Genomic DNA, 27,006 nt, shown 5'->3' with positions numbered 1-27,006 from the left:
TATATATATATATATATATATATATATATATATATATACACTATTTAATGTGTTTTTTAGGTTTAAAAACACAAAAATATAAAAAGAGATATATTTGAAATCAATTCAGGCAGAAATATTGTTTATATTGTCTAACTGTGTAAGTGAAATGCAAACAGTCTGATATTCTGATTTATAAGAATTAATAATTAACCCTGAACTTATTCCACTGCACACTAAACAGTCAAATATATCCAATAACACTGAGCAGGGAAGAGTTTTATTATTTGAAAGACAGAGTCACTCACAGTCATCATGTTTAGTCATCAGAGTCAATATAAGAGCCGCTTCTGAGGAAGAAGGAAACAAAACGCCATCAAATCATTTTATGAATGAATAACTTCTCTGCAGGACAGAAATATCAGCAGCGATATTCAACAACTGACAGGCCAGCTTTATATTGATTATTTAGCTAATATTTCAAAGAGATCCCAATCAATCTTAAATCTGCTCATATTTGCCAAGAAACAAAACATCTGCATGAGACTTTTATTTTGAAGTTGTATGACAATAATTGGCTTTTCTTTATCTTAAGGGGTTTTAGGAGAAACATCTAAGACCAAAACAACAACAACAAAAACAGCGGAAGGCGAAATTATTAGCCCTCCTGTGAATTTTTTATTATTTTTAAAACATTTCCCAAGTGCTCTTAGTCAGGAATATTCACAGTATTTTCTATAACTTTTTGGCTACACTTTAAAATAATGATATAATCATTTATTAAGCATTAGAAAGCAGTTCTTTCAACATTTAAGCATTAAGTCCAAACTAATAGACAATTAATTATATAACATAAAAATATACAATAAAAATAGTATATTCACCCTAATAATTTTAAATAAACATGTAAAAAAGGAATTATTTATTTATTTATTTATTATTTATTTATTTATATACAGTTGAAGTCTGAATTATTAGCCCTCCTGAACTATTAGAATTATTATATATTATTATAGAATTCTCAAGACACTAGTATTCAGCTTAAAGTGACATTTAAAAGCTTAACTAGGTTAATTAGGGTAAACTTAGGGTAATTAGGCAAGTCATTGTATAACAGTGGTTTGTTCTGGAGACAATCCAAAACTAATATAGCTTAAGGGGGCTAATAATATTGACCTTAAAATGGCTTTAAAACTATTAAAAACTGCTTTTATTCTAGCTGAAATAAAACAAATAAGACTTTCTCTGGAAGAAAAAATATTATAGGAAATACTGTGAGAAATTCCTGAATCTGTTCAACATCATTTGGGAAATATTTGAAAAAGAAAACGAAAATGACAGGAATTCAAATGCATATATATATATATATATATATATATATATATATATATATATATATATATATATATATATATTATATATATATATATATATATATATATATATTCTCCATTAAACAGCACTTGGAAAATATTTTATAACAAAATAAGAGTCAACATTTGGGTCATCAGTGACCTTTCTCTTTAATTCCTCTAATAACAGGATCTGATTGCTGGTCGTGACTCGCAGAAGTCGCCTGTTAGACTTCAAAACATCCCGTCACAATATGAAGATAGTTTTGTCATCATTAGAAATTCTCAAAACAATTGAAAATAATGGGTGCTCATTCATTGTGAGCGTCAGGGAGAGGCTTTCCTGCTGGACCAGTCAATACAATGAAGTCATTAAATTAATAAGCAGTTTAATACAGCAGAGGTCAAAAGTTCAGGATGATTAAAATCTGTTAAAACGTGCAATTGCTTTATTAAAAGTACAGGAAAAATATGAAATATTTTTGTCCTTTAAAATAACCATTTTTAGTGTGTGTGTGTTTTAAAATGTAATTTATTTATGAAATTCAAAGCTGATTTTTTAGCATCATTACTGCAGTCTTCAAAGTCACACGATCCAATTATTAAGTGTTGAAATGATTTTGCTGTTTCATATTTCTGTGGAAATTATATCATCTTTTATTTTTAGGATTTTTAAATGAACAAAAACTTACATTTAGTTTGAAATTAAATAATTTATAACATCATACATTTAAATGTTATCAATTGAATGTGTCCTATAAATAAAACTATTATTATTAATAAATTATTATTATTATTAGAAGTAGTAGTATGACGTTACCTCAAACATTCATTCATTCATTTTTTTTCGGCTTAGTCCCTTTACTAATCTGGGGTCGCCACAGCGGAATGAACCGCCAACTATTCCAGTATATGTTTTACACAGCGGATGCAACCCATCACTGGAGTTTCTGTGTGGAGTTTGCTTGTTCTGTTTGCGTGGGTTTCCTCCTGGTGCTCCGGTTTCCCCCACAGTCCGTAATGTATGAGTGTCAATGAGTGTGTGTGGATGTTTCCAGAGATGGGTTGCGGCTGGAAGAGCATCCGCTGTGTAAAACGTGCCGGATAAGTTGGTGGTTCATTCCGCTGTGGCGGCCGTGGATTAATAAAGGGACTAGCCGAAAAGAAAATGAATGAATAATAATAATTCATCTTTATTTCTCTAGTGCTTTTACAATATAGACTGTGTCAAAGCTGCTTAACATAGATGTTAGTAAATGTAAACTGTGTCAGTCCAGTTTTCAGAGTTGAAGTTCAGTTTAGTTCAGCTCAGTGTGGATTAATATTCACTGCTGAAAGTCCAAACACTGAAGAGCAAATCCAAGAAAAAAAATCCATTGATAAATATTAATTATTACATAACAATGATTTCTGAAGGATCATGCAACATTGCAGACCTAAAATTCAGCTTTGGATCACAGAATTAAATTCCATTTTACATTTATATTCACACAGAGATTGCTTATTTTATATTGTACAAATATTTCAAAATATGTTTCAAGAGTTCACACTTAGCTGATGATTGATAATAAAGCTTGTTTGGCGTGCTGTCTCGGGAAAGAGCCCTGAGCTTATAAGATCCTCGAGCCCCGGGCTCCCTCCTGTTGCAGGGCGAGAGGGGAGTTTGAGCTCAGGTAGATCTCGATGACTCCCCCTCCTGCTTAGTGTAGCTAAGTGTCAGATATGGATACTGAGAAGGTGTCCTCAGAGCTTGGCTAAAATATTTTGGACTAATTGTTTAGGGTGCTTGTTTTTGAACTGTCGGAGGAAACCGGAGGACCCGGGGAAAACCCACGCAAGAACGGGGAGAACGAGCAAAACTCAGCACAGAAATGTCGCCTGGTTTGGAAAGGAATTAAACTAGGGGCAGTCTTGCTGTGAGGCAACAGTGCTAATCACTGGCCACCGTGTCACCCGTTTGAAAGGAGGGAAAGTAGGGTTGGGTGAGCGGCGTTTCTACAAGACGAAGATATTGAGATGAAAGTCTGGTTATTTATAGTGAGGTAAGGATCGTCTGATAGGATAATTAGTCATGAGCTAAAGTTGGAACAGCTGTGAACAATCATAAGCACGTGATCCTCTCGAAATGTATAAACTTCACTTAGTGTTTTTGCTATTTTTCTATCAAATAAACAGCCTCAATGAGCAGAAATGTCTTTCAAAAACAAAATATATATAAATACTACTAATAATTACTATTACTATAACTAATCTTACTTCTACTATACTACAACTATTATTATTATTATTAATTACAATAATTATTATCATCCAGTGTTTTACAGAGGTACAGAAATAAATCTGATCTGGTCTAACATTGATCATATGTTGCATAATGATTAACAGAGGTTGCCAAAAATGATGTTTTGATGCAAAATGATGTGTGTTGATTTAATATTTGTGTATTCCTCTCTGCCAGACTGGTGCTACCAGACACAAGTGAGCTGTGATGCCCACTGTAAAGGTGAGCATGTTTTATTAATGTTCAGTTCTGCTCTCTCATTTAGGGAAAGTCTTAATATTTTATTATAGTATATGCATTCTTATATCTTTCCTTCTTATTTTATTTTGATCGTGAATGCCTTTTCAAAGTTGTTCGAGTTTACGCCCTATTTTTTCTTGCTGAGGGCGTCCTAGATGTGCATACATTAGTTATTTCATATTGCATTATTTGCAGGGATTCACAGGGATTCAACCGTAATTTGTAAATAACTTGCAGGAAGGACGCATTAAATTCACATTTTTGGTGACCCGGTCATACATTGGACAGGTTTAATTAAATAAATAAATAAATAAATAAATAAATAAATAAATAAATAAATAAATAAATGAATGAATGAATGAATAAATAAATGATTAAATAAGTAAATAAGTAAATAAATAAATAAATAAATGAATTAAAAAAATGAATAAATAAATGATTAAATAAGTAAGTAAATAAATAAATAAATGAATGAATGAATGATTAAATAAGTAAATAAATAAATAAATAATAAATGAATGAATGAATGAATAAATAAATGATTAAATAAGTAAATAAATAAATAAATGAATGAATGAATGAATGATTAAATAAGTAAATAAATAAATAAATAAATGAATGAATGAATGATTAAATAAGTAAATAAATAAATAAATGAATGAATGAATAAATGATTAAATAAGTAAATAAATAAATAAATAAATGAATGAATGAATGATTAAATAAGTAAATAAATAAATAAATAAATAAATGAATGAATGAATAAATGATTAAATAAGTAAATAAATAAATAAATGAATGAATGAATGAATGAATAAATAAATGATTAAATAAGTAAATAAGTAAATAAATAAATAAATAAATAAATAAATAAATAAATAAATAAATAAATAAATAAATAAATAAATAAATAAATCTCGCGTCTGCATGTTTTTCTCAGGTCCAGAGAAATGGAGAGAAGTCAATGCAGACTGCGGGAGCAACAGACAGTCACCCATAAACATAGTGACCAAGAAAACCAAGCTGGACGAGAGACTCACGCCTTTCAGATTCACTGGATACCAGACCGTGTTCGATGGCACACTGAAGAACAATGGACACTCGGGTCAGTGATTCAATGATTCATTTACAAAGAGAGTCATTAGTCACTTGCTGTGTCTGTAAATGAATCAGTGTTTTGAATGAGGCTGTTTCTGAGTGAATCATTTGAGTCTGTGATTCAACTCACGGTGTTTGTAATGGTTTGAATGAATTAATCTTTTTTAATCTGTTTGAATAAATTGTGAATTAATTAATCAACTGATTCAGTGATACAATGATCCATTCATAAAGAGACTCACTCAGTCACTTGCTGTGGTTGTAATGGTTTGAAGAAATGAATCTGTTTCTGGGTGAATTGTGATTGAGTGATTCAATGATTCATTCATAGAAAGAGTCAGTCACTTGTGGTGTTTGGAATGGTTTGAATGAATGAATCTTTTTAAATGAATCATGAATAAATGAATCTGTTTGAATGAATTGTGAATGAATGAATCGTTTGAGTCAGTGATACAATGATTCATTCATAAAGAGAGTCACTTGCTGTGGTTGTAATTGTTTAAATGAATCTGTTTCTGAATTAATCATTTGAGTCTGGTTCAATGATTTATTCATAGAGAGAGTCAATCACTTGCTGTGTTTGTAATTATTTGAATGAAGGAATCTTTTTGAATGAATCGTGAACAAATGAATCTGTTTGAATGAATTGTGAATTAATGAATCATTTGAGTCAGTGATACAATGATTCATTCATTAAGAGAGTCACTTAGTCACTTGATGTGGTTGCAATGGTTTGAATGAATGAATCTGTTTCTGAGTAAATCATGAGTGAGTGATTCAATGATTCATTCATAGAAAGAGTCAGTCACTTGTGGTGTTTGTAATGGTTTGAATGAATTAATCTTTTTAAATAAACACGAGTAAATGAATCTGTTTGAATGAATTGTGAATGAATGAATTGTTTAAATCAGTGATCAAATGATTCATTCATTAAGAGAGTCACTTAGTCACTTGATGTGGTTGTAATGGTTTGAATGAATGAATCTGTTTCTGAGTAAATCACGAGTGAGTGATTCAATGATTCATTCATAGAAAGAGTCAGTCACTTGTGGTGTTTGTAATGGTTTGAATAAATTAATCTTTTTAAATGAATCATGAGTAAATGAATCTGTTTGAATGAATTGTGAATGAATGAATTGTTTAAAGCAGTGATCCAATGATTCATTCATCTAGAGAGTCATGTAGTCACTTGCTGTGGTTATAATGGTTTGAATAAATAAATCTGTTTCTGAGTGAATTATGAGTCAGTGATTCATTGATTAATCCATAGAGAGAGTAAATTAGTCACTTGCTGTATTTGTAATGGCTTGAAGTCGTTTGAGTCAATGATTCAATTATTCATTCATAAAGAGAGTCCCTTGCTGTGTTCATTAATGAATCAGCATTTGAGTGAATCTGTTTCTGAGTGAATCATTTCAGTCAGTGATTTAATGATTCATTCACAAAAAGAGTCACTTAGTCATTTGATGTGGTTGTAATGGTTTGAATGAATGAATCTGTTTGAATGAATTGTGAATGAATGAATCTGTTTGAATGAATTGTGATTGAATGAATAATTTGAGTCAGTCATACAATGCTTCATTCATAAAGAGAGTCACTTAGTCACTGGCTGTGGTAGTAGTTGTTTGAATAAATGAATCAGTTTGAACGAATCGTGAATGAATGAATCTGTTTGAATGAATCGTAACTAAATGAATCATTTGAGTCAGGGAAATAAGGATTCTGTCATAAGAGTCACTTAATCGCTGTGATTGTAATGGTTTGAATGAATGAATCTGGTTCTGAGTGAATCATGAGTCAGTGATTCAATGATTAATTCAAAGAGAGAGTCAGTTAGTCAATTGCTGTGTATGTAATGATTTGAATGAACAGTGAATGAATGAATCAGCTTCTGAATGAATAAATTGAGTCAGTGATTTAATAATTCATTCATAAAGAGAGACACTTTCTGTGTTCATTAATGAATCAGCGTTTTGAATGATTCTGTTTCTGAGTGAATCATTTGAGTCAATGATTCATTTATGAAGAAAGTAACTTAGTCACTTTATGTTTGTTAATGAATCAGTATTTTGAATGAATCTGTTTGTGAATGAATCATTTGTGTCAGTGATTCAATGATTCATTTGTAAAAGAGAGTCACTCAGTCATAGTCCTCGTAAATGAATCAGCATTTTGAATAAATGTTTCTGAGTGAATTCCTCTTGAACTTTGGCGGTGGATGAGGATGTTACACGAGAACACAAGAACACAAGAACACTGAGAAAAGCATAGAGAAACCTTTGTAATGGTTTGAATAAATCTGTTTGATTGAATCGTAAATGAATGAATTTGTTTGAATGAAACGTGAATGAATGAATCATTTGAGTAAGTGATTCAATGATTCATTCAATGAGAGAGTCAGTTAGTCACTTGCTGTGTTTGTAATGGTTTAGATGAATAGTGAATGAATGAATCAGCTTCTGAATAAATCATTTTAGTCAGTGATTCAATGATTCATTCATAAATGAAGAGTCACTTATTTACTTCATGTGTTTGTTAGTGAAGCAGCATTTTAAATAAATCTGTCTCTGAATGAATCATTTAAGTCAGTGATACAATGTTTCATTCCTAAATTAGAGTCACTTAGTCACTTGGTATCCTTGTAAATGAACCAGCATTTTGAAGGAATGTTTCTGAGTGAATCCCTCTTGAACTTTGGCGATTGATGATGATGCTACATGAGAACACAAGGACACAATATCACATAAGAATGCATATTGAGAAACAACCGTTGTAATGGTTTAAATGAATCTGTTTGAATGAATCATGAATGAATGAACTATTTGAGTTCAATGATCATTCGTAAAGAAAGTCACTTAGTCACTTCATGTGTTTGTTAATGAATCAACATTTTGAATTAATCTGTTTCTAAATGAATCATTTGAGTCAGTGATTCAATGATTAATTCATAAAGAAAGTCACTTAGTCACTTCATGTGTTTGTTAATGAATCAACATTTTGAATGAATCTGTTTCTAAATGAATCATTTGAGTCAGTGATTCAATGATTAATTCATAAAGAGAGTCACTTAGTCACTTCATGTGTTTGTTATTGAATCAGCATTTTGAAAAGAATCTGTTTCTGAATGAATCATTTCAGTCAATGATTCAACGATTCATTCATAAAAAGAGTCACTTAGTCACTTCATGTGTTTGTTAATGAATCAGCATTTTGAGTGAATTGGTTTCTGAATGAATCATTTGAGTCAATAATTCAATGATTCATTCATAAAGAGAGTCATTAGTCACTTGTTGTCCCTGTAAATGAATCAGCTTTTTGAATGAATCTGTTTCTGTGTGAATCATTTGAGTCAATGATTCATTCATAAAGAGAGTCACTTTGTCACTTCATGTGTTTGTAAATTAATCAGCATTTTGAATGAATCTGTTTCTGAATGAATGATTTAAGTCAGTGATTCAATGATTCATTCTTAAAGAGAGTCACACGGTCACTTGCTGTCCTTGTAAATGAATCAGTATATTGACTGAATCATTTGAGTCAATAATTCAGTGATTCATTCTTAAAAGAGAGTCACTTGCTATCCTTGTAAATGAATCAGCATTTTGAATGAATCAGTTTCTGAATGAATCATTTGAGTCAATAATTCAATGATTCATTCATAAAGAGAGTCACTTAGTCACTTGCTGTCCTTGTAAATGAATCTGCATTTTGAAATGAATTAGATTCTGAATGAATCATTTGAGTCAATAATTCAATGATTCATTCATAAAGAGAGTCACTTAGTCACTTGCTGTCCTTATAAATGAATCATCATTTTGAATGAATAATTTGAGTCAGCGATTCAATGATTCATTTGTAAAAGAGAGTCATTAGTCACTCGATGTCCTTGTAAATGAATCAGCATTTTGAATGAATCCGTTTCTGAATGAATGATTTGAGACAGTGATGCGATGATTCATTCAGAAAGAGAGTCACTTAGTCACTTCATGTGTTTGTTAATGAATCAGCATTTTAAAGGAATCTGTTTCTGAATGAATGATTTGAGTCAGTTGCTGTCCTTGTAAATGAATCAGTATATTGACTGAATCATTTGATTCAATAATTCAGTGATTCATTCTTAAAAGAGAGTCACTTAGTCACTTGCTGTCCTTATAAATAAATCATCATTTTGAATGAATAGTTTGGGTCAGCAATTCAATGATTCATTCGTAAAAGAGAGTCATTAGTCACCTGCTGTCCTTGTAAATGAATCAGGATTTTGAATGAATCTGTTTCTGAGTGAATCCCTCTTGAATTGAATTCTCTCTGTAATGACTGTGGTTTTATCGTCTTTGCTTCAGTTCAGGTCAGTATTCCCATCACAGCCACTGTTTCTGGAGGAAATCTGGCAGAAGCGTATAAAGCTGTGCAGTTTCACCTGCACTGGGGCTCCAGCGGCGGCCCGGGCTCTGAACACACCATTGACGGAGAGCAGTATCCAATGGAGGTCAGAACGATCACACACAAAACTATATTTCCATCTGCATATGTAAAGACAGAGCTGTCATGAGCTCAGAGGTTGTTGATAGAGTGCTTTTGCTTTTGTTGATCCCACGTGTTCACATTGATTCAGCTTATTTTTACACCAATTATGTTAAAGGGACCTATTATATCCCTTTTTACAAGACGTAAAATAAATCTCTGACGTCTTTAGACTGTGTTTGTGCTCAAAAAACCCACACATAATGTTTTCTAGCTCTCTGAAACAGACCCTTTTAGGCTTTGATCCTAATTGTGCTGTTTTGGTGACTGTCCCTTTAAATTCAAATGAGATTGTGCTCTTTTCAAAAGAGGGTGGCGCTACAATTGCCTGTGTGTCAGCATAGTGGCAAATTCAAACCAAGAATAACGTCCTATGCTAATAAGGGAAAAGATGGTCACTAGTGGGTGGAGCCTTCCCCCTATGATGACACGTAAAAAGGGAGAATGTCAATCAGTGTTTCTGCATCCAGTCTAATTATAAACAATACAATGAATACATTTTTAGCATTATGAGCTGGTTATATTCACAATGTTGCCACACAACTGTCTTTAAACCCCTTATTAAAGTGATTTTTGCATAATTGGTTTCCTTTAAATAAAGAAAGTCATGCACGAAAACTACATTACCCAGGATGCTTCATGCTAAATTCCACCAATCAGAGTCATATTGAGCATAATGTGCCAAATATCTACTGTATATTTAGCTCCACCCACGCACATGTACTGCTAAACTAGGATTAATCATTCATTCATTTTCCTTCAGCTTAGTCCCTTATTTATCACCACAGCGGAATGAACCACCTAGGATTAATCAACAAAAGCATATTATTATCATTATTATTATTAAAAATATATAAATAAATGTCTTCTTTTCCTGTGTCTTCAGCTGCATATTGTGCACATGAAGCAGAAATACATCAGGATTGAAGATGCTCTCAAAGACCCGTCTGGAGTGGCTGTGCTGGGATTCTTCTACGAGGTCTGATCTGTTTATGTGTTGAAATGAATTCATCAAAGTTTATGATGTTATATTTTGACCTTATGCCATCTCCATTGCTATCCGGCAGGTGTCCAGCAGCACAAACAGAAAATATGACCTGTTCACACACGCTCTGCGCAGCGTACAGAACACAAGTAAGACCAGACATTACACACTTTTATTACAGTATTTGTTTAGTACAGTATTTTGCTTTGTTTTCTGTTCTTACATTTTAAAATAAAATATAATATGACTTGATTTAAATGCATGCATTTTATATACTTGGGCATATATTTGCATGCAGTATATACAAGAAAATACTACTTTTCAAAGTGTTGACAATTTGACTGTTTTAAAACATGCATACTGTATTTGGGATACTTTTGCATTTATTTGCATGCAACAACACTATTTTAAAACACCTTATGCTTGAAATAAAATATAATAGCAGTTAAGTTTTACAAGAAACCTTTATTAACTGTGATTAAATGCTAGATCAATTTTAGATCAATTATTTCATGCATTTCATAAGCTGTTTATAAATAAAAGAATTATTTATTCATTTTTTACATTTATTTATTAACATTAATTTTATTTAAGCTCATCTGCATGCTGATGCTGTAAATACAATAGCATAGCATTAAGTTTAACAAGAGAATACTACTTTTTGCTTAATTTAAACTGTTAACCTTTTTATCAGTGTGATAAATTGTTATTTTTGCACTTTTTTACACCAATTATTTCATGCATTTTCAATTGCTTTATATAAACTAAAAGAACAACAGGACCAACAAAATATTTCAAAAATATTTATTTATTTAAATGTATTATATGTAAGCTAATTTAAATGGGGATGCTGTAAATAAATTATTATAGCAGTAAGTTTTACATGAAAATACAAATTTTTGCTTAATTCAAAGTGTTAACCTATTCATCTATGAGATAAAATAGCTATTTTTTAACACTAATTATTTAATACATTTTCATTTGTTTTATATAATCTAAAAGAACAACAGGACCAAATCAAATATTTCAAAAGCATTTATTTATTGACCTTTATTTTATTTAAGCTCATTTGCATGTTGATCTTGTAAATGAAATATTATTGCATTAAGTTTTACACAAAAATACTACTTTGTGTTTGAATGAGTGTGTATGGGTGTTTCCCAGTACTGGGTTGCAGCTGGAAGGGCATCCGCTGTGTAAAACATATGCTGGACTAGTTATCGGTTCATTCCGCTGTGGTGACCCCTGATGAATAAAGGGACTAAGCCGAAAAGAAAATGAATGAAGTTAACACATTATTAACAACATTATTTATTTTTTTATTTATTATATTTAAGCTCATTTGGCAATTTTTATATTTTGATTTTGTTTCACTCAAACTAAAACAGCTCAAGCTAAACTTGATAAAAAGAAAGAAAACCAATGATAGACTTTAAAAAATGACTAGTCAACAATAGTACTAGTGATGGTAAAAGAGCAGTGGATTAATCTTCAGTCTCTATTATTCAGTCACTGCTTGTTTGACTTCCTGTACACTGAAACAATGCGATGCTTTCGAAACATTGATCTGTTTGCTTGAGCACCTCTACACTAAATATCTGGTTATGACACAACCGATGACAAGTCTGAGGAACAAGGAGTATTTGGGGAAAAATAACCCATTCGTGATTAATTCTACAGACTAACTCTGGACATAAAAATACCACGTCTTTCATTACATGACCATTCAGAAGCTTGAGTGATTCGAAACCATGCATTAAGTGTATCAAAAGTGGGCAGCACGGTGGTTCAGTGGTTAGCACTGTGGCCTCACAGCAAGAAAGTCTCTGTCATGGTCACCAGCGATCTGTAACATGGAGGTTGAGGCGGTGTTAGAATCCATGTGCAGAAGTTTATTTAAGGGGTTAGGCAGAGACATCAACGAGTAAACATGCAGAGAGTCGGCAACACATAAGCAATCCAATCCAAACAACAAACACAGGGGCAAATCCAGGCGACGAAGTATAAGAGCAGGCAGTTCAGTAACACAACAATCAGTCCAAAACAGATCAAAAGGGCAAAGACGGAGAACGTACGTGATCAAGGCAGGCAGGGTCATACACAGGATAGCAGTCATGAAAGTCACTGGGAATAACGCTTGGTAAGGCAGGTAAACTGGCAATACTTCGCAAAGAAGCATGGCCTGAGCACTCATTGAAATACAGCACAAACAGGAAGTAGCCGCAGAGGGAGCGGAGCTGAGTCAGTAGTCGGGCAAGGGCTCCCTCTGCTCTCCGTTACACGTTCATAACTCCCTAGATCGCTGGTTTGCACATAAGGACTACAAATCTGCTTGTAAATGGACTACATATTCAGTCATGCCACACACACTCACACCTGCTCCAAGTCTCTACTGATTACACTCGCACCACCTGAGGATTGTCAGACTGATTACACACACTACTTAAGCAGCACACACACTCACTTCCCTTGCCGAGTCTTGTTTTCTGTAAAGTGACAATTCAACACGTTTCCTTAGTCTTGTTTTCCTGTGTTTTGACCCTAGTCTTGTTTATCTAGTTCTCCCTGTCTGCTGCCTGCCTTCTGACCTCTCGCCTGTATTTGACTACGATTCTGGACTGCCTTTATACATCTGTTTGCACCTGTGTTGACCATTGCTTGCCTGACTTTGATTAAACCTGCACTTGGATCCGAACTTCAGTTGTCTGTGTCACTCCCAGTGTTATAGTCACTGGTTTGAGTCCCGGCCAGTTGGCGTTTCTGTGTGGAGTTTGCATGCTCTCCTCATGTTGGCGTGGGTTTCCTCCGGTTGCTCCGCCACAGTCCAAACACATGCGCTATAGGGGAATTGATGAACTGAATTGGCAGTAGTGTACGAGTGTGTGTGCATGTGAGAGTGTACTGGGTTGCGGCTGGAAGGGCATCCGCTGCATAAAACATATGGCAGAATAGTTGGCGGTTCATTCCACTGTGTAGACCTCTGATAATCAGAGACTAAGCGAAAGAAAAATAAATGAATTAATTAATTAATGTATGTATCAAAAGTGACATTTATGATGTCAAAAAAGTTTCTGTTTTCGTTGTTTAATAAAGAAAAAAAATGAAATTAGCCAATTAGCCAAACAAATGAAGCAGCACAACTGTTTTCAACAATAATATTAATAATCAGAAATGTTATTTCAATCATCAAATCATCATATTATAATGATTTCTGAATGATCATGTGACTCTGAAGACTGGAGTAATGATGCTGAATATTCAGCTTTTCAACACAGAAATAAATTACAACTAACAATATATTAATTCAGAAAATAGTTGTTTTAATTTGTAATAATATATAAGAATATTACTGTTTTATTATATTTTTTTGAAACAAAAAATGCCCTAAATAAATCAACGCTTAAAGTGACATTTATAATGTTATAAAAGATTTATGTTTCAAATAAAACTTCGTAATTATGAAAAAAAAGTCACAATTTCCAAAACAAATGAATCCGCACAACATTAATAATAATCAGAAATGTTATTTTAATGATCATATTATAATGATTTCTGAATGATCATGTGACTCTGAAGACAGGAGTAATGATGCTGAATATTCAGCTTTTCAACACAGAAATAAATGAGTTAATTAATTCAGAAAAACTTTATTTTAAACTGCAATAATTTTTCACATTATTGTTATTTTTACTGTATTTTTGAATAAACAAATTTGATTAATGAAAAAAATAAATGCATCACAATTTCCAAAACAAATGAAGGAGCAACTGCTTTCAATAATAATAATAATAATAATAATAATAATAATAATAATAATAATAATAGTAATAATAATAATCATAATAGTAATAATAAATAAAAAATAATAATAATAATAATGTAACGAAGGCCAGCCAGCTGGTGAAGTGCTATGCAGGTAAACCTCACTCAATAGAGGCCTCAGACATTTAGCGTCCTTGTTAGATCAACCGACTCCCATACAAAGAATCACTGGTTCAATCCTAGCTCATAAGGGCATGGGTGCAGTAGGACCAGTGGGTTACAATAATAATAATAATAATAATAATAATAATAATAATAATAATAATAATAATAATAGTAATAATAATAATAATAATAATAATAATAATAATAATAATAATAGTAATAATAATAATAATAATAATAATAATGATGATAATAATAATAATAATAATAATAATAATAATAATAATAATAATAATAATAATAAAAATACAGGTTCTTTTAATCAGAGTCATATTAATATTAATATTTCACAATATGACAGTTTTTATCATGTTTTTAATGAATAAATTCAGCCTGCAGATATTCAAAAACATATGGCTATTGTAAAAACCTCCAATTTCAGAATACTCGAGTCTATTAGAAATATTTATGATCTGTTTTTTTCTATGTTTCAGTGAGCTGAGTAAGTTCTGGTGAATCTTTGTTCATGAACACACATCTAAACAATAGTATCTTATGATGCAAGCTGAGATTGCATCGCTCAGTGATGCAATGTCAGACACAATGCACTCAACGGAGCTAGTGGCATCACTGTGAGGGGTAGGGTTAGGGGTGGGGTTAGGTGAGCACATTAAAAAGCATTGGATGCAGCTCAGATTGCATCTGCACCAAGTCTGCAGCCAGACCCCTCTCCATCTAAATAACTGTATTTATACACACAGATGGAAACACGACTCTTCGTAAGATCTCACTGAATCAGCTCATCCTGCCTGAAGTGAACATGACCAATTATTACCGGTATGATGGGTCACTGACCACACCGGGCTGCACCGAGGCTGTGGTGTGGACGGTGTTTGAAAAGCCCATTCCCTTGGACAGGGAACAGGTACTGAAACACTTATACTGCCTACACACACTTTTCACACACTTACCGTTTACCGGAGTGTGTTTTTGTGCTGCTCTCGAATGGTTTTATTGAATATTTTATTGATTTTGTCAATTATTCATCAACTACTCATCATGTATTTGTCAATTACTCGTCATTTACTCAATTACTCATTGATTACTCAACATTTACTTAATTACTCGTCTTTTACTCAATTACGGGTCATTAACTTAATTACTCATCATCTACTCGTCAAATACTCTTCATTTAGTTGTCTTGTTGTTTACTCAATCACTCAACATTTACTCAATTGCTACTCAGTCACTTGTCATTTAGATTTACTCGTCATTTACTCAACTTCTCATCATTTACTCAATTACTTGTAATTTACTCAATTACTCATCATTTACTCAATTAGTCATCATCTACTCATCAATTACTTGTCAATTACTCTTCATTTAGTTGTCTTTTCATTTACTCAATTACACATCATTTACTCAATTACTTGGCCATTATGGGTCATTTACTTACTTACTCATCATCTACTCATCAATTACTTGTCAATTACTCTTCATTTAGTTGTCTTGGCATTTACTCAATTACACATCATTTACTCAATTACTTGGCCATTATGGGTCATTTACTTACTTACTCATCATCTACTCATCAATTACTTGTCAATTACTCTTCATTTAGTTGTCTTGGCATTTACTCAATTACACATCATTTACTCAATTACTAGTCAATCATTTGTCATTTACTCAATTACTCATCATTTACTCAATTACTTGGCCATTATGGGTCATTTACTCAATTACTAGTCAATCATTTGTCATTTACTCAATTACTCATCATTTACTCAATTACTTGGCCATTATGGGTCATTTACTTACTTACTCATCATCTACTCATCAATTACTTGTCAATTACTCTTCATTTAGTTGTCTTGGCATTTACTCAATTACACATAATTTACTCAATTACTAGTCAATCATTTGTCATTTACTCAATTACTCATCATTTACTCAATTACTTGGCCATTATGGGTCATTTACTTACTTACTCATCATCTACTCATCAATTACTTGTCAATTACTCTTCATTTAGTTGTCTTGGCATTTACTCAATTACTCATCATTTACTCAATTACTTGGCCATTATGGGTCATTTACTTACTTACTCATCATCTACTCATCAATTACTTGTCAATTACTCTTCATTTAGTTGTCTTGGCATTTACTCAATTACACATCATTTACTCAATTACTTGTCAATCATTTGTCATTTACTCAATTACTTGGCCATTATGGGTCATTTACTTAATTACTCATCATCTACTTGTCAATTACTCTTCATGTAGTTGTCTTGTCATTTACTCAATTACACATCATTTACTCAATTACTAGTCAATCATTTGTCATTTACTCAATTACTTGTGGTTTACATGTCATTTAGATTTACTCTGCATTTACTTGTCATTTACTCATAATTTTCTCAATTACTCATCATTTACTCAATTTCTCATCATTTAGTCAATTATTACTCATTTAATTACTCGTCTTTTACTCAATTACTCTTAATTAACACATCAATTACTTGTCAATTGCTCATCCTTTACTTATGTACTCAATTATTCAGCATTTATTCAATTACTCGTCATTTGCTTAACTACTTGTTATTTACTCATCATTTACTTAATTAGTTGCCATTTACTTATTTACTCATCGACATGTCATTTGCTCGTCATTTACTTAATTACTTGTCATTTACCTAATTGTCATTTGCTCAATTACTCATCATTTATTTAATTACTCATCAATTGCTTAACTACTTGTCATTTGCTTAATTACTTGTCATTTACTCAGTCATCATTTATTTCTCAATTACTCATCATTTACTCAATTACTCATCGATTACTCAACATTTACTTAATTACTCATCATTTACTCAATTAATTATCATTTACTCATCATTTATGTCATTTACTCAGTTTCTCATCATTTACTTAATTACTCGCCATTTACTTAACTACTTGTCATTTACATTTACTACTCTGTTACTTGACATTTACTCAATTTGTTGTAATTTACTCAATTACTAATGAGTAATTGACAAGTAATTGATGAGTAATTGAGTAAATGACGCAATTACTTGTCATTTACTCAATTACTCATCATTTACTCATTTATTCAATTACTCATTTACTTGTCATTTACTCAATTACTCGTCAATTACTTGGCATTTACTTAATTGACAATTACCCATCATTCACTTGTCATTTACTCAATTACTCATCATTTATTCAATTCCTTGTCATTTACTTAATTTATCATCTTTTACTTAATGACTCGCCATTTACTTAACTACTTTCATTTAAACTTAATTTTCAACTACGTCATTTACCTAATTACTCAACAATTAATTGTCATTTACTCAATATTTATCAATTACTCATTTATTTGTCAATTACTCAAATTTACTTGTGATTTTCTTGTCATTTATTCAATTACTCATCATTTACTCAATTACTCATCATTTACTCAATTACTCATTTGTTTGTCATTTACTTAATGACTCGCCATTTACTTAACTACTTTCATTTAAACTTTTCATTTTTAACTACGTCATTTACCTAATTACTCAATAATTACTTGTCATTTACTCAATATTTATCAATTCATCATTTATTTGTCAATTACTAAAATTTACTTGTGATTTTCTCGTCATTTATTCAATTACTCATCATTTACTCAATTACTCATCATTTACTCAATTACTCCTCATTTGTTTGTCATTTAGCTTAACTTGTCATTTACTCAATTACTTGTCATTTATGTCATTTACTCAATTATTCATCAATTACTTGTCATTTATGTCATTCACTCAATTATTCATCAATTACTTGTCATTTACTCAATTACTCATAATTTACTCAATTACTTAACAATTACTTGTCATTTACTCAATATTTATCAATTACTCATTATTTATTTGTCAATTACTCAAATTTACGTGTCATTTACTTGTCATTTATTCAATTACTCATCATTTACTCAATTATTTCTCATTTAATTGTCATTTAGATTTACTTGTCATTTACTCAATTACTTGTCATTTATGTCATACACTCAATTATTCATCAATTACTCATCATTTACTTGTCATTTACTCATCATTTACTCAATTATTCATCAATTACTTGTCATTTACTCAATATTAATCAAATACTCATCATTTACTCAATTACTCGTCATTTACTCACTCATCATTTACTCAATTACTCATGATTAACTCAATTACTCATGATTTACCTAATTACTCGTCATTTACTCAATCACTCATCATTAAGTCAATTACTCTTCCTTTGATCAATTACTCGTCATTTACTTAAGTACTCAATTTACCCATCAATTACTCAATTTACTCATCGTTAACTCATTATTTACTCATTTACTCATCCTTAACTCTGTGCTTCTTCAACCAGCTTCAGGCTTTCTCCTCTCTGAAGTTTCGTGATGGGAAGCCAATGGTCGGGACGTTCAGACCCGTTCAGCCTCGTAATGGGCGAGTGGTTTATCGGTCCAGAAGTGTGACCCTATCGGTCAGTGTTTTCCTTTTGCTGGCCTCTGTCAGCACAGCATTCACCATAACCAGACTCGACTAACTCCAACATTCCCAACCATCACCAACACAATGAGTCCTCCACCCACCAGCGCACCAGCAGGACAACCACAGAATAAAACAACTACAGGAGCAGAACTGCATGAGTAGATGACCATAGCTCTCATAGCTGGACTAAAAACACCCGTGGAGCTCTGACGGCTAGAAAATGCATGACCTTTACTATTATAGATACACACACAGCAGTCTATATTTGTTAGGCCAAAGTGTTTTGATGTGCATTACAAACACACACAATGATGATCAGCTCCCACAAACACTGATGACACTGAGGTCAAGGGTCAAAGGTCACTGAGTCAAATAGATAAGAGAGAAACCATGCCAAGTAAACACTTTATATTCACACAAACTAATTAATGTTATGGATATTTCATTCTGTGTGTTTTTAATAGAGAAATTATTATTTTTAATTTAGAAGAAAGACACTGGAGTAAAGCTACTTATGCTTTACCTACACATAAATACATACATATATACATACAAACAGATACACGTACAACCCCAAATCTGATATAGTTGGTACAGCATGGAAAAACGTAAATAAAAAAAGAAAGTAGTGATTTTTAAATTGATTTTGACATGTATTTTACTGCAGACAACACAATAGACATTATTTAATGTGTCCCTCATGATTTCTATTGTTTTTTTTCTAAATGAACACGTATTTCAATTTTGGTTCTTGGAACACATTTAAAAAAAGTTGCATCAGTAAAGCATTTACCACTTTGTAATGTTGCCGTTCCTTTTCCCAACACTTAAAAGACGTTTAGGGACTAAAGACAGCAAGTGATGAAGTGTTTCAAGTGTCATTTTGCCCCATTCTTCCTGAAAACAAGTATTAAGGTGAGCAAGAGTACGGGGTCTTCGTTGTCCGCATTTTGCGCTTCAAAATGCACCACACATTCTCTATTGGAGACAGGTCGGGACTGCAGACAGGCCAGTCTAGTTCCTGTATCCTCTCCCTCTGTAGCCAGGACTGTAATGTGTGTAGAATGTAGTCTTGCATTGTCTTGTTGAAATATGCATGGGTGTCCCTGGAAAAGAAGGCAGCATATTGTGCTCCAGAATGTAGTTTTCAGCATTAATGGTGCATCACACAAGTGCAAGTTACCTTTGCCCAAGGCACTGACACAACCCCATACCATGACAGATGCTGGCTTTTGGACTTGTTGCTGGTAACAGTCTGGATGATCCTTTTCTTCTTTGGTCCGGAGCACACATCATCCATTTTTCCCAAAAAAAACACCTGAAAAACTGATTCATCTGAGCACAGTACACATTTCCACTGTGTGATGGCTCATCCCAGAAGCCTCTGAGACCAGAGAAGTCGACGGTGCTTCTGGACACTGTTAACATAGGGCTTCCTTTTGGCACAGTACAGTTATATCTGGCATTTGTGGATATAACTGCGTGTTGTGCTACTTGAAAAAGGTTTGCTGCAGTAATCCTGAGCCCATGTGGTGATATGGCTTATAGATGAATGAAGATTCTTGATGCAGCGCCGCTTGAGGGGTCGGAGATCACGGTTCTTCAACTTAGGCTTGTGCTCTTGTCCTTTACTCACTGAAATTCCTCCAGATTCCTTCAATCTTTTAATGATGTTCTGCACTGTTGAAGGTGAAATATCCAAATGTCTTCCTCTCTTTCTTTGAGGAACATTGTCTTTAAACATTTCAATCATTTTCTCACGTATTTGTTGGCAAACTGGCGATCCTCGGCCCATCTTTGCTCCTAAAGGACTAGACCTGTCTTGGATGCTGCTTTTGTACCAGATCATAATAACAATCTTCTGTTGACATCACCTGTTTCACATCACATCATTATTTCACCAGTTTACCTGATTACTGCCCTAAACTGCTCCTGTCACAACTGTGCTGCAGGTCTAAATGAGAGGAAAGGATGTATATTAACAAATGAAATGAAGTCAACATCAAAACATCAAATATTTAGTGTTCATATTGTCTGAAATACAAGTCAAAGTACATTTAGAAACCACTTCTTTCTTTTTTTATTTGTGTTTTCCATACTGTCCCAACTTCTTCAGATTTGAGGTTGTAAATAACAAAGTTCAAACAAAAGTTAGAAGATTTAAAACAGAAACTAATTTCCAATCCCAACACATGGACACCTTTGTCCTTCTGATAAGTTAAAATAAAACGCTCTAAACGACAATACTTTTTATTTGAAATTAGCAAGAAATGTTATCAGGGCTTTATGGAATAAAACAAATATTATATTAAGATATTTTCCCGAAGCTGTGTATTATGACACTCTCTGACATACACACACGCATACAAGTCCCTGAAACAAAAATCAAACAAAACTGTAAGTGATTATAAAAAATTTGCCATAGCTGCAGTTCTTTATACACACACACACACACGCACACACACGCACACACACACGCACGCACACACACACACACACACACACACACGCACACACACACACGCACACACACAAAATATTTGTTGTGTTAAAATGAGCTGGAATTGATCAAAGTTTTACAACATTTACACGCTTCAAGAATCCTAAAGTTTGATGTTCAGACAGAAATACTATTGCGACTGTGCTGCAGTCTGAAAGAGGACACATGACTTGTGTTTATGAGCTTCTGTGAGACACAAATAACGAAATATACTTAACATTATTAGTATTTTCGAAACACTACAAATCCGGGAAACGTGCAACTTCCATAGTCATGAGGCACATCGATATTATCTTATTTTTTACACATGAATATGTATGTATGTTTATGAAAATTGCGCTCTGATATTTGCATTGTGGCTTGATGAAACTAAACACAAACTCTGAACACTAAGCATCACTGCGTTTCTTTGCCTGTGCAAATTCAACATTTATTCTTTATTAAGGCTGAAAACGTGTTAGATTTATCAGATTTATCAGAGATTTGTAATGATAACTTCATAACTTCAGTAATGATATTATGACGATGTACTGCTGAAGATGTGGACAATATGGACATTCCTGTATGAAAATAAACGTATTTACTTTTTAAATCAGAGTCTTGTGTATTATTTCTTTTTCTTTGTTCTACAGAAAACCTGTTTATTCATTACTTATTAATTACTCGGCTTAGTCCCTTTATTCATCAAGGGTCACCACAGTGGAATGAACCGCCAATTTATCCAGCACATGTTTTCCAGCTGCAACCCAGTACTGGGAAACATCCATACACATTCATACACACACTCATACACAGCCAACTCATACACAGCCAACGAGTTCATCAATTCCCCTATAGAGCAGGTGTTTATACTGTGGGGGAAATCAGAGAGGAAACCCACGCCAACATGGGGAGAACATGCAAACTCCACACAGAAATGCCAACTGACCCAGCTGGGACCCGAACCAGTGACCCTCTTGCTGTAAGGCCACAGTGCTAACCTTTGAGTCACCCTGTTGCATTGCATAGATGTGTTCAATATTGTTCCTATGGTCTGTACTATTTCAATCAACCTGTTTTTCGCAAAAACAAAAATTCTAAATGGCAATACTAAGTAAACTGTTGTCCATGAAGTTAAAATATAACATATAGTATAATTTCTGGAGTAGTGCTGATATTTGTAAAGTGACAGTGACGCTGGACAACGATCCTTATGCAGGTTATATTTAACAGAGATGGTCAGGCAAGCAATGGTCAATACAGGAACAAACAGATGTATATGGGCAATCCAGAGTCGTAGTCAAAATAAACAGACAAATGGTCAAAAGGCAGGCAGCATACAACGTAAACAAACAAAATAACGCAGGGTCTGAACACGGAAAGCAAGGCAAGGGAAAATGCATCGTAATGTTCACAACAGTATAACAAGACTCAGTGAGCCGTATGTAATCAGTCATTGAACAGCATCAGCTGTGAGAGTGTAATCAATAGTGACTTGGAGCAGGTGTGTGTGTGTGTTGCATGACTGGATATGTAGTTCATTTAGAGGCAGAGTTGTAGTTCGTTTGAATGAGAATGTTCTCCAGCGATCTATGGTGTTTAGATCGCTGGTGATCGTGACTATACTGTTCATCTAAAATATAAAAGAATGTATAAAAAAGGTTTTTGAATTAAAAAAATAAAATAAAATAAATACATATTTTTGAGAATTTTATTATATTTCAATTAGTCAATTAAAATAAATGTAAATAAAATAAAAATTCAGATAAAAATAAATGTAGTAAAAAATGTATTAAAATATAAAAAATACAATTGAAATTAAATAAATAAATAAAAAATGTATATTAATTTTAATTTACCTTTAATAAAAATAAACAAGCTTTAGAGTTTAAGCACAATGAATATGAATTTAAAAAATAGGTTAAAACTATATAGAGTTATTCATGCATTCATTTTCCTTCGGCTCAGTCCCTTTATTCATCAGCAGATGCCCTTCCAGCTGCAACCCAGTACTGGGAAACACCGATACACACTCATTTACACATACACACACACACACTCATACACTACAGCCAATTTAGTTCATCAATTTCCCTATAGTGCATGTGTTTGGACTGTGGGGGAAACCGGAGCACTCGGAGGAAACCCACGCCAACACGGGGAGAACATGCAAACTCCACACAGAAATGCTAACCACTGCATCATCATGGCACCTTATTATTATTATCATTATAAGCAGTCACACAACTATGGATTGAAGCATTAGGTTAGTTTAAAGTAAACTGAAGCATCTGCAGCTGTGGTTAAAGCTCAGAGATTATATTTTCAGAGGTCAGAGGTCAAAAGTGTGTGTGTGTGTGTGTGTGTGTGTGTGTGTGTGTGTGTGTGTGTGTGTGTGTGTGTGTGTGTGTGTGTGTGTAGTCATCAGCAGCTCTGAGGTGAGATTTAATTGCACGAGTCTCTCGTTTCTACACAAACGTCAGTCCGTCGACACGTATCAACATCTAATCCTCCTCTAATTAACTCACAGTCTGAAGAGTCAACAAACACAACACCAAGACCTTTCACTTACACACACACACACATGAGATTCATTCCTGTTTATTTATATATACAGTTGAGGTCAGAGTTATTAGTCCCCCTGTTTATTTATTTTTTACCCACAATTTCTGTTCAGCACATTTCTAATCATAATAGTTTTAATAACTCATCTCTAATAACTGATTTATTTTCTCTTTGTCATGATGACAGTAAATAATATTAGACTAGATATTCTTCAAGACACTTCTATACAGCTTAAAGTGACATTTAAAGGCTTCACTAGGGTAATTAGGGTAAAGTTATGGTAATTAGGCAAGTTATTGTATAACAGTGGTTTGTTCTGGAGACAATCCAAAACTAATATTGCTTAAGGGGCTAATAATATTGACCTTAAAATGGCTTTAAAACAATTAAAAACTGCTTTTATTCTAGCTGAAATAAAACAAATAAGACTTTCTCTAGAAGAAAAAATATTAGAGGAAATTGTGAGAAATTATTACCAATAATAAAACAGGAAAAATAAATTCCCAAGAGGGCGAATAATTTTGACTTCAGCTGTGTTTTGTATACAATTTTAACTGTTTATTTCATTACTTGTTTGTTTACAAATAACTTGTATTTATTAATTTATTACAAACACTAGTTTGTTTATTTATTTATTAAATTATTTTATTGTTTATTACAGCTCTGGAACACACTCATCACTCCCGACCCTTAATAATATTGACTCTACCTCTTTAAACCCAAACTCAAGTGGTAAAATACTATAGTAATTTACAGTAAATAGTGTTTTTGAACCATACTATAGTAAACTGTTTTCATTTACTCATTTATTTTCTTTTCGGCTCAGTTCCTTTATTAATCAGGGGTCGCCACAGCGGAATGAACCCCCAACTATACTGTTTTACACAGCGGATGCCCTTCCAGCTGCAACCCATCACTGGGAAACGTAAACTGTTTTATGCTGTATATATTATAGTCTTTACAACTCTTTGTGAATGAACGCTCCTGCATACTGTAGTCAGAGATGGCAACAGTACACACATCCTTTACTCAAATAGAAGTACAGATACTCATGTTTAAATGACTCTGGTAAAAGTTGAAGTACTGACTACACTTTTGTACCAAAGTAAAAGTAAAGAAGTACAGCCTTAAAAATGTACCCAAGTAAAAAGTACCCACTACATGTTTTAGTTTCATTAAATATCCGGTTTACCCCACAGTCCAAAGACATGCACTATAGGTGAATAGATCAACTAAATTGGCTGTAGTGTATAAGTGCATGTATGAATGTGAGTGTGTATCGGTTTTTCTGAGTACTGGGTTGTGGCTGGAACGGCATCTGCTGCATGCAACAAATGCCAGAATAATTGGTGGCTCATTCCGCTGCGGCGACCACTGATAAATCAGGGAATAAGCTAAAGGATAGTGAATGAGGAGAGGTATTGATATTGATATATTAATATAAAATAACTTGCAATTAAAATTTTTATGTGAAGTGTTTGTTGCCAATTTGATGAAAGTAGCCAAGCCGCATCACACCCTGTAATACTGACCAAGATTGCTCAAATAGTCGGCTCATGTATCATCATCCTGACCCAAACTCACAGCGTTCAGCATGTAGTTTTGTAGCTGTCTGATCAAAAACAGCTGCCATTTATGGTTAAACACTCTAAAAACAAGTCTATCTTTATAAATAATAGAAACATTATAAATAGTCTTACATTTACACTGAATTCTGTCCAAAATATATAGATTTTTTTTTTCATTTTTCTAAAATAAATAAATAGGGGGCTATGCAGTAGGTAGTGCTGTCGCCTCACAGCAAGAAGGTCGCTGGTTCAAGCCTTGACTGGGTCAGTTGGCGTTTCAGTGTGGAGTTTGCATGTTCTCCCTGCATTCGCGTGGGTTTCCCCTTACAGTCCAAAAGACATGAGGTACAGGTGAATTGGGTAGGCTAAATTGTCCGTAGTGTATGTGTGTGTGAATAAGTGTGTATGTGTTTCCCAGTGATGGGTTGCAGCTGGAAGGGCATCCGCTGCATAAAACAAATGCTGGATAAGTTGGTGGTTCATTCCACTGTGGCGACCCCAGATTAATAAAGGGACTAAGCCGAAAAGAAAATGAATGAATGAAATAAATAGTTCTCAAACAATCAAATACTCTATAAAAAAACTAAGTGTACAAATCTTTACAAAAAAAGCACCCTTTTCACGGTATTAGATTGAAAGACCAGAAAAATCCTGTGCAGTGTGATCGGAAGAGGACAAAAAACTCTAACCTTAAGCATTTACATGGCATACTTTAAACTGGAATGTGTCTTTTCTTGTTTACCTGTGATTTGATCAAGCAAATTGTGTCTTATTACAGTGTAAACAGGGCAGCATCAGTCATGTTAAATTCGCTGAGTCCCTCTGTCTTATCTGCATAGTCATCCTTGCCTTTCTCAGGATAATCTTTATAAACTAGCCTACATAATGTGGTGTGATCGCTTTGGTTGAAAAAGCCGCACACTGCAGCACACATGCGCACAATGAATAAAAATAGACTGACTGCATCATAATGGCGCACAAATTGCGCAATGACAAAAAATAATATAGATCGCGCCACCAAACACATTAATACGAAAGTAACGACCCTGGTTTTAAAATGTAAGGAGTAGAGAGTACAGATGTTTGTGTAAAAATGTAAGGAGTAAAATAAAAAGTTGTCAAAAAATAAAGGTAAAGTACTGAAACCAGAAAAATCTACTTAAGTACAGTAAGGAAGGATTTGTATTTCGTTACTTTCCATCGCTGACTGTAGTATTAACTATAGTGAACTGATAAACTGTAATGTAGAATACTTTAGTTTTACTACAGTAAAATGTGGTGTGTTGTAGCAGTATAATATACTCTAAAGCTGTGTAAAACTACAGCCTTGGGTCGTTTGTTTATATTAATATAGTTATCGTGTTACCATATCAGCTATAGAATCACCACAACAGATTAATTTGAGTATTTTACTATAGTATTGTTCAAAAACAGTACAGTATGTAATATAAATTACTATAGTACCTAATTTAGTGGA

At 33.1% G+C, this 27,006-nt stretch overlaps 1 protein-coding gene across 1 annotated transcript in view; it reads left to right on the top strand.

The window, feature by feature from the left end:
* The window catches only part of ca4a (carbonic anhydrase IV a), a 56,320-nt gene extending 34,306 nt beyond the window's left edge, over positions 1-22,014 (top strand). The window contains exons 4-8 of the mRNA XM_056452474.1: positions 9,291-9,436; positions 10,358-10,450; positions 10,539-10,605; positions 15,145-15,308; positions 18,793-22,014. Coding sequence (XP_056308449.1) covers positions 9,291-9,436; positions 10,358-10,450; positions 10,539-10,605; positions 15,145-15,308; positions 18,793-18,972 — 650 coding nt within the window. The 3' untranslated portion in view covers positions 18,973-22,014. The remainder of the gene's footprint in view (positions 1-9,290; positions 9,437-10,357; positions 10,451-10,538; positions 10,606-15,144; positions 15,309-18,792) is intronic.
* The last annotated feature ends 4,992 nt before the right edge of the window (positions 22,015-27,006 follow it).

This window comes from Danio aesculapii, unplaced genomic scaffold, assembly GCF_903798145.1.
Source record: "Danio aesculapii unplaced genomic scaffold, fDanAes4.1, whole genome shotgun sequence".
NCBI lineage: Eukaryota > Metazoa > Chordata > Actinopteri > Cypriniformes > Danionidae > Danio > Danio aesculapii.
This window is presented reverse-complemented; position numbering and strand designations above follow the sequence as displayed.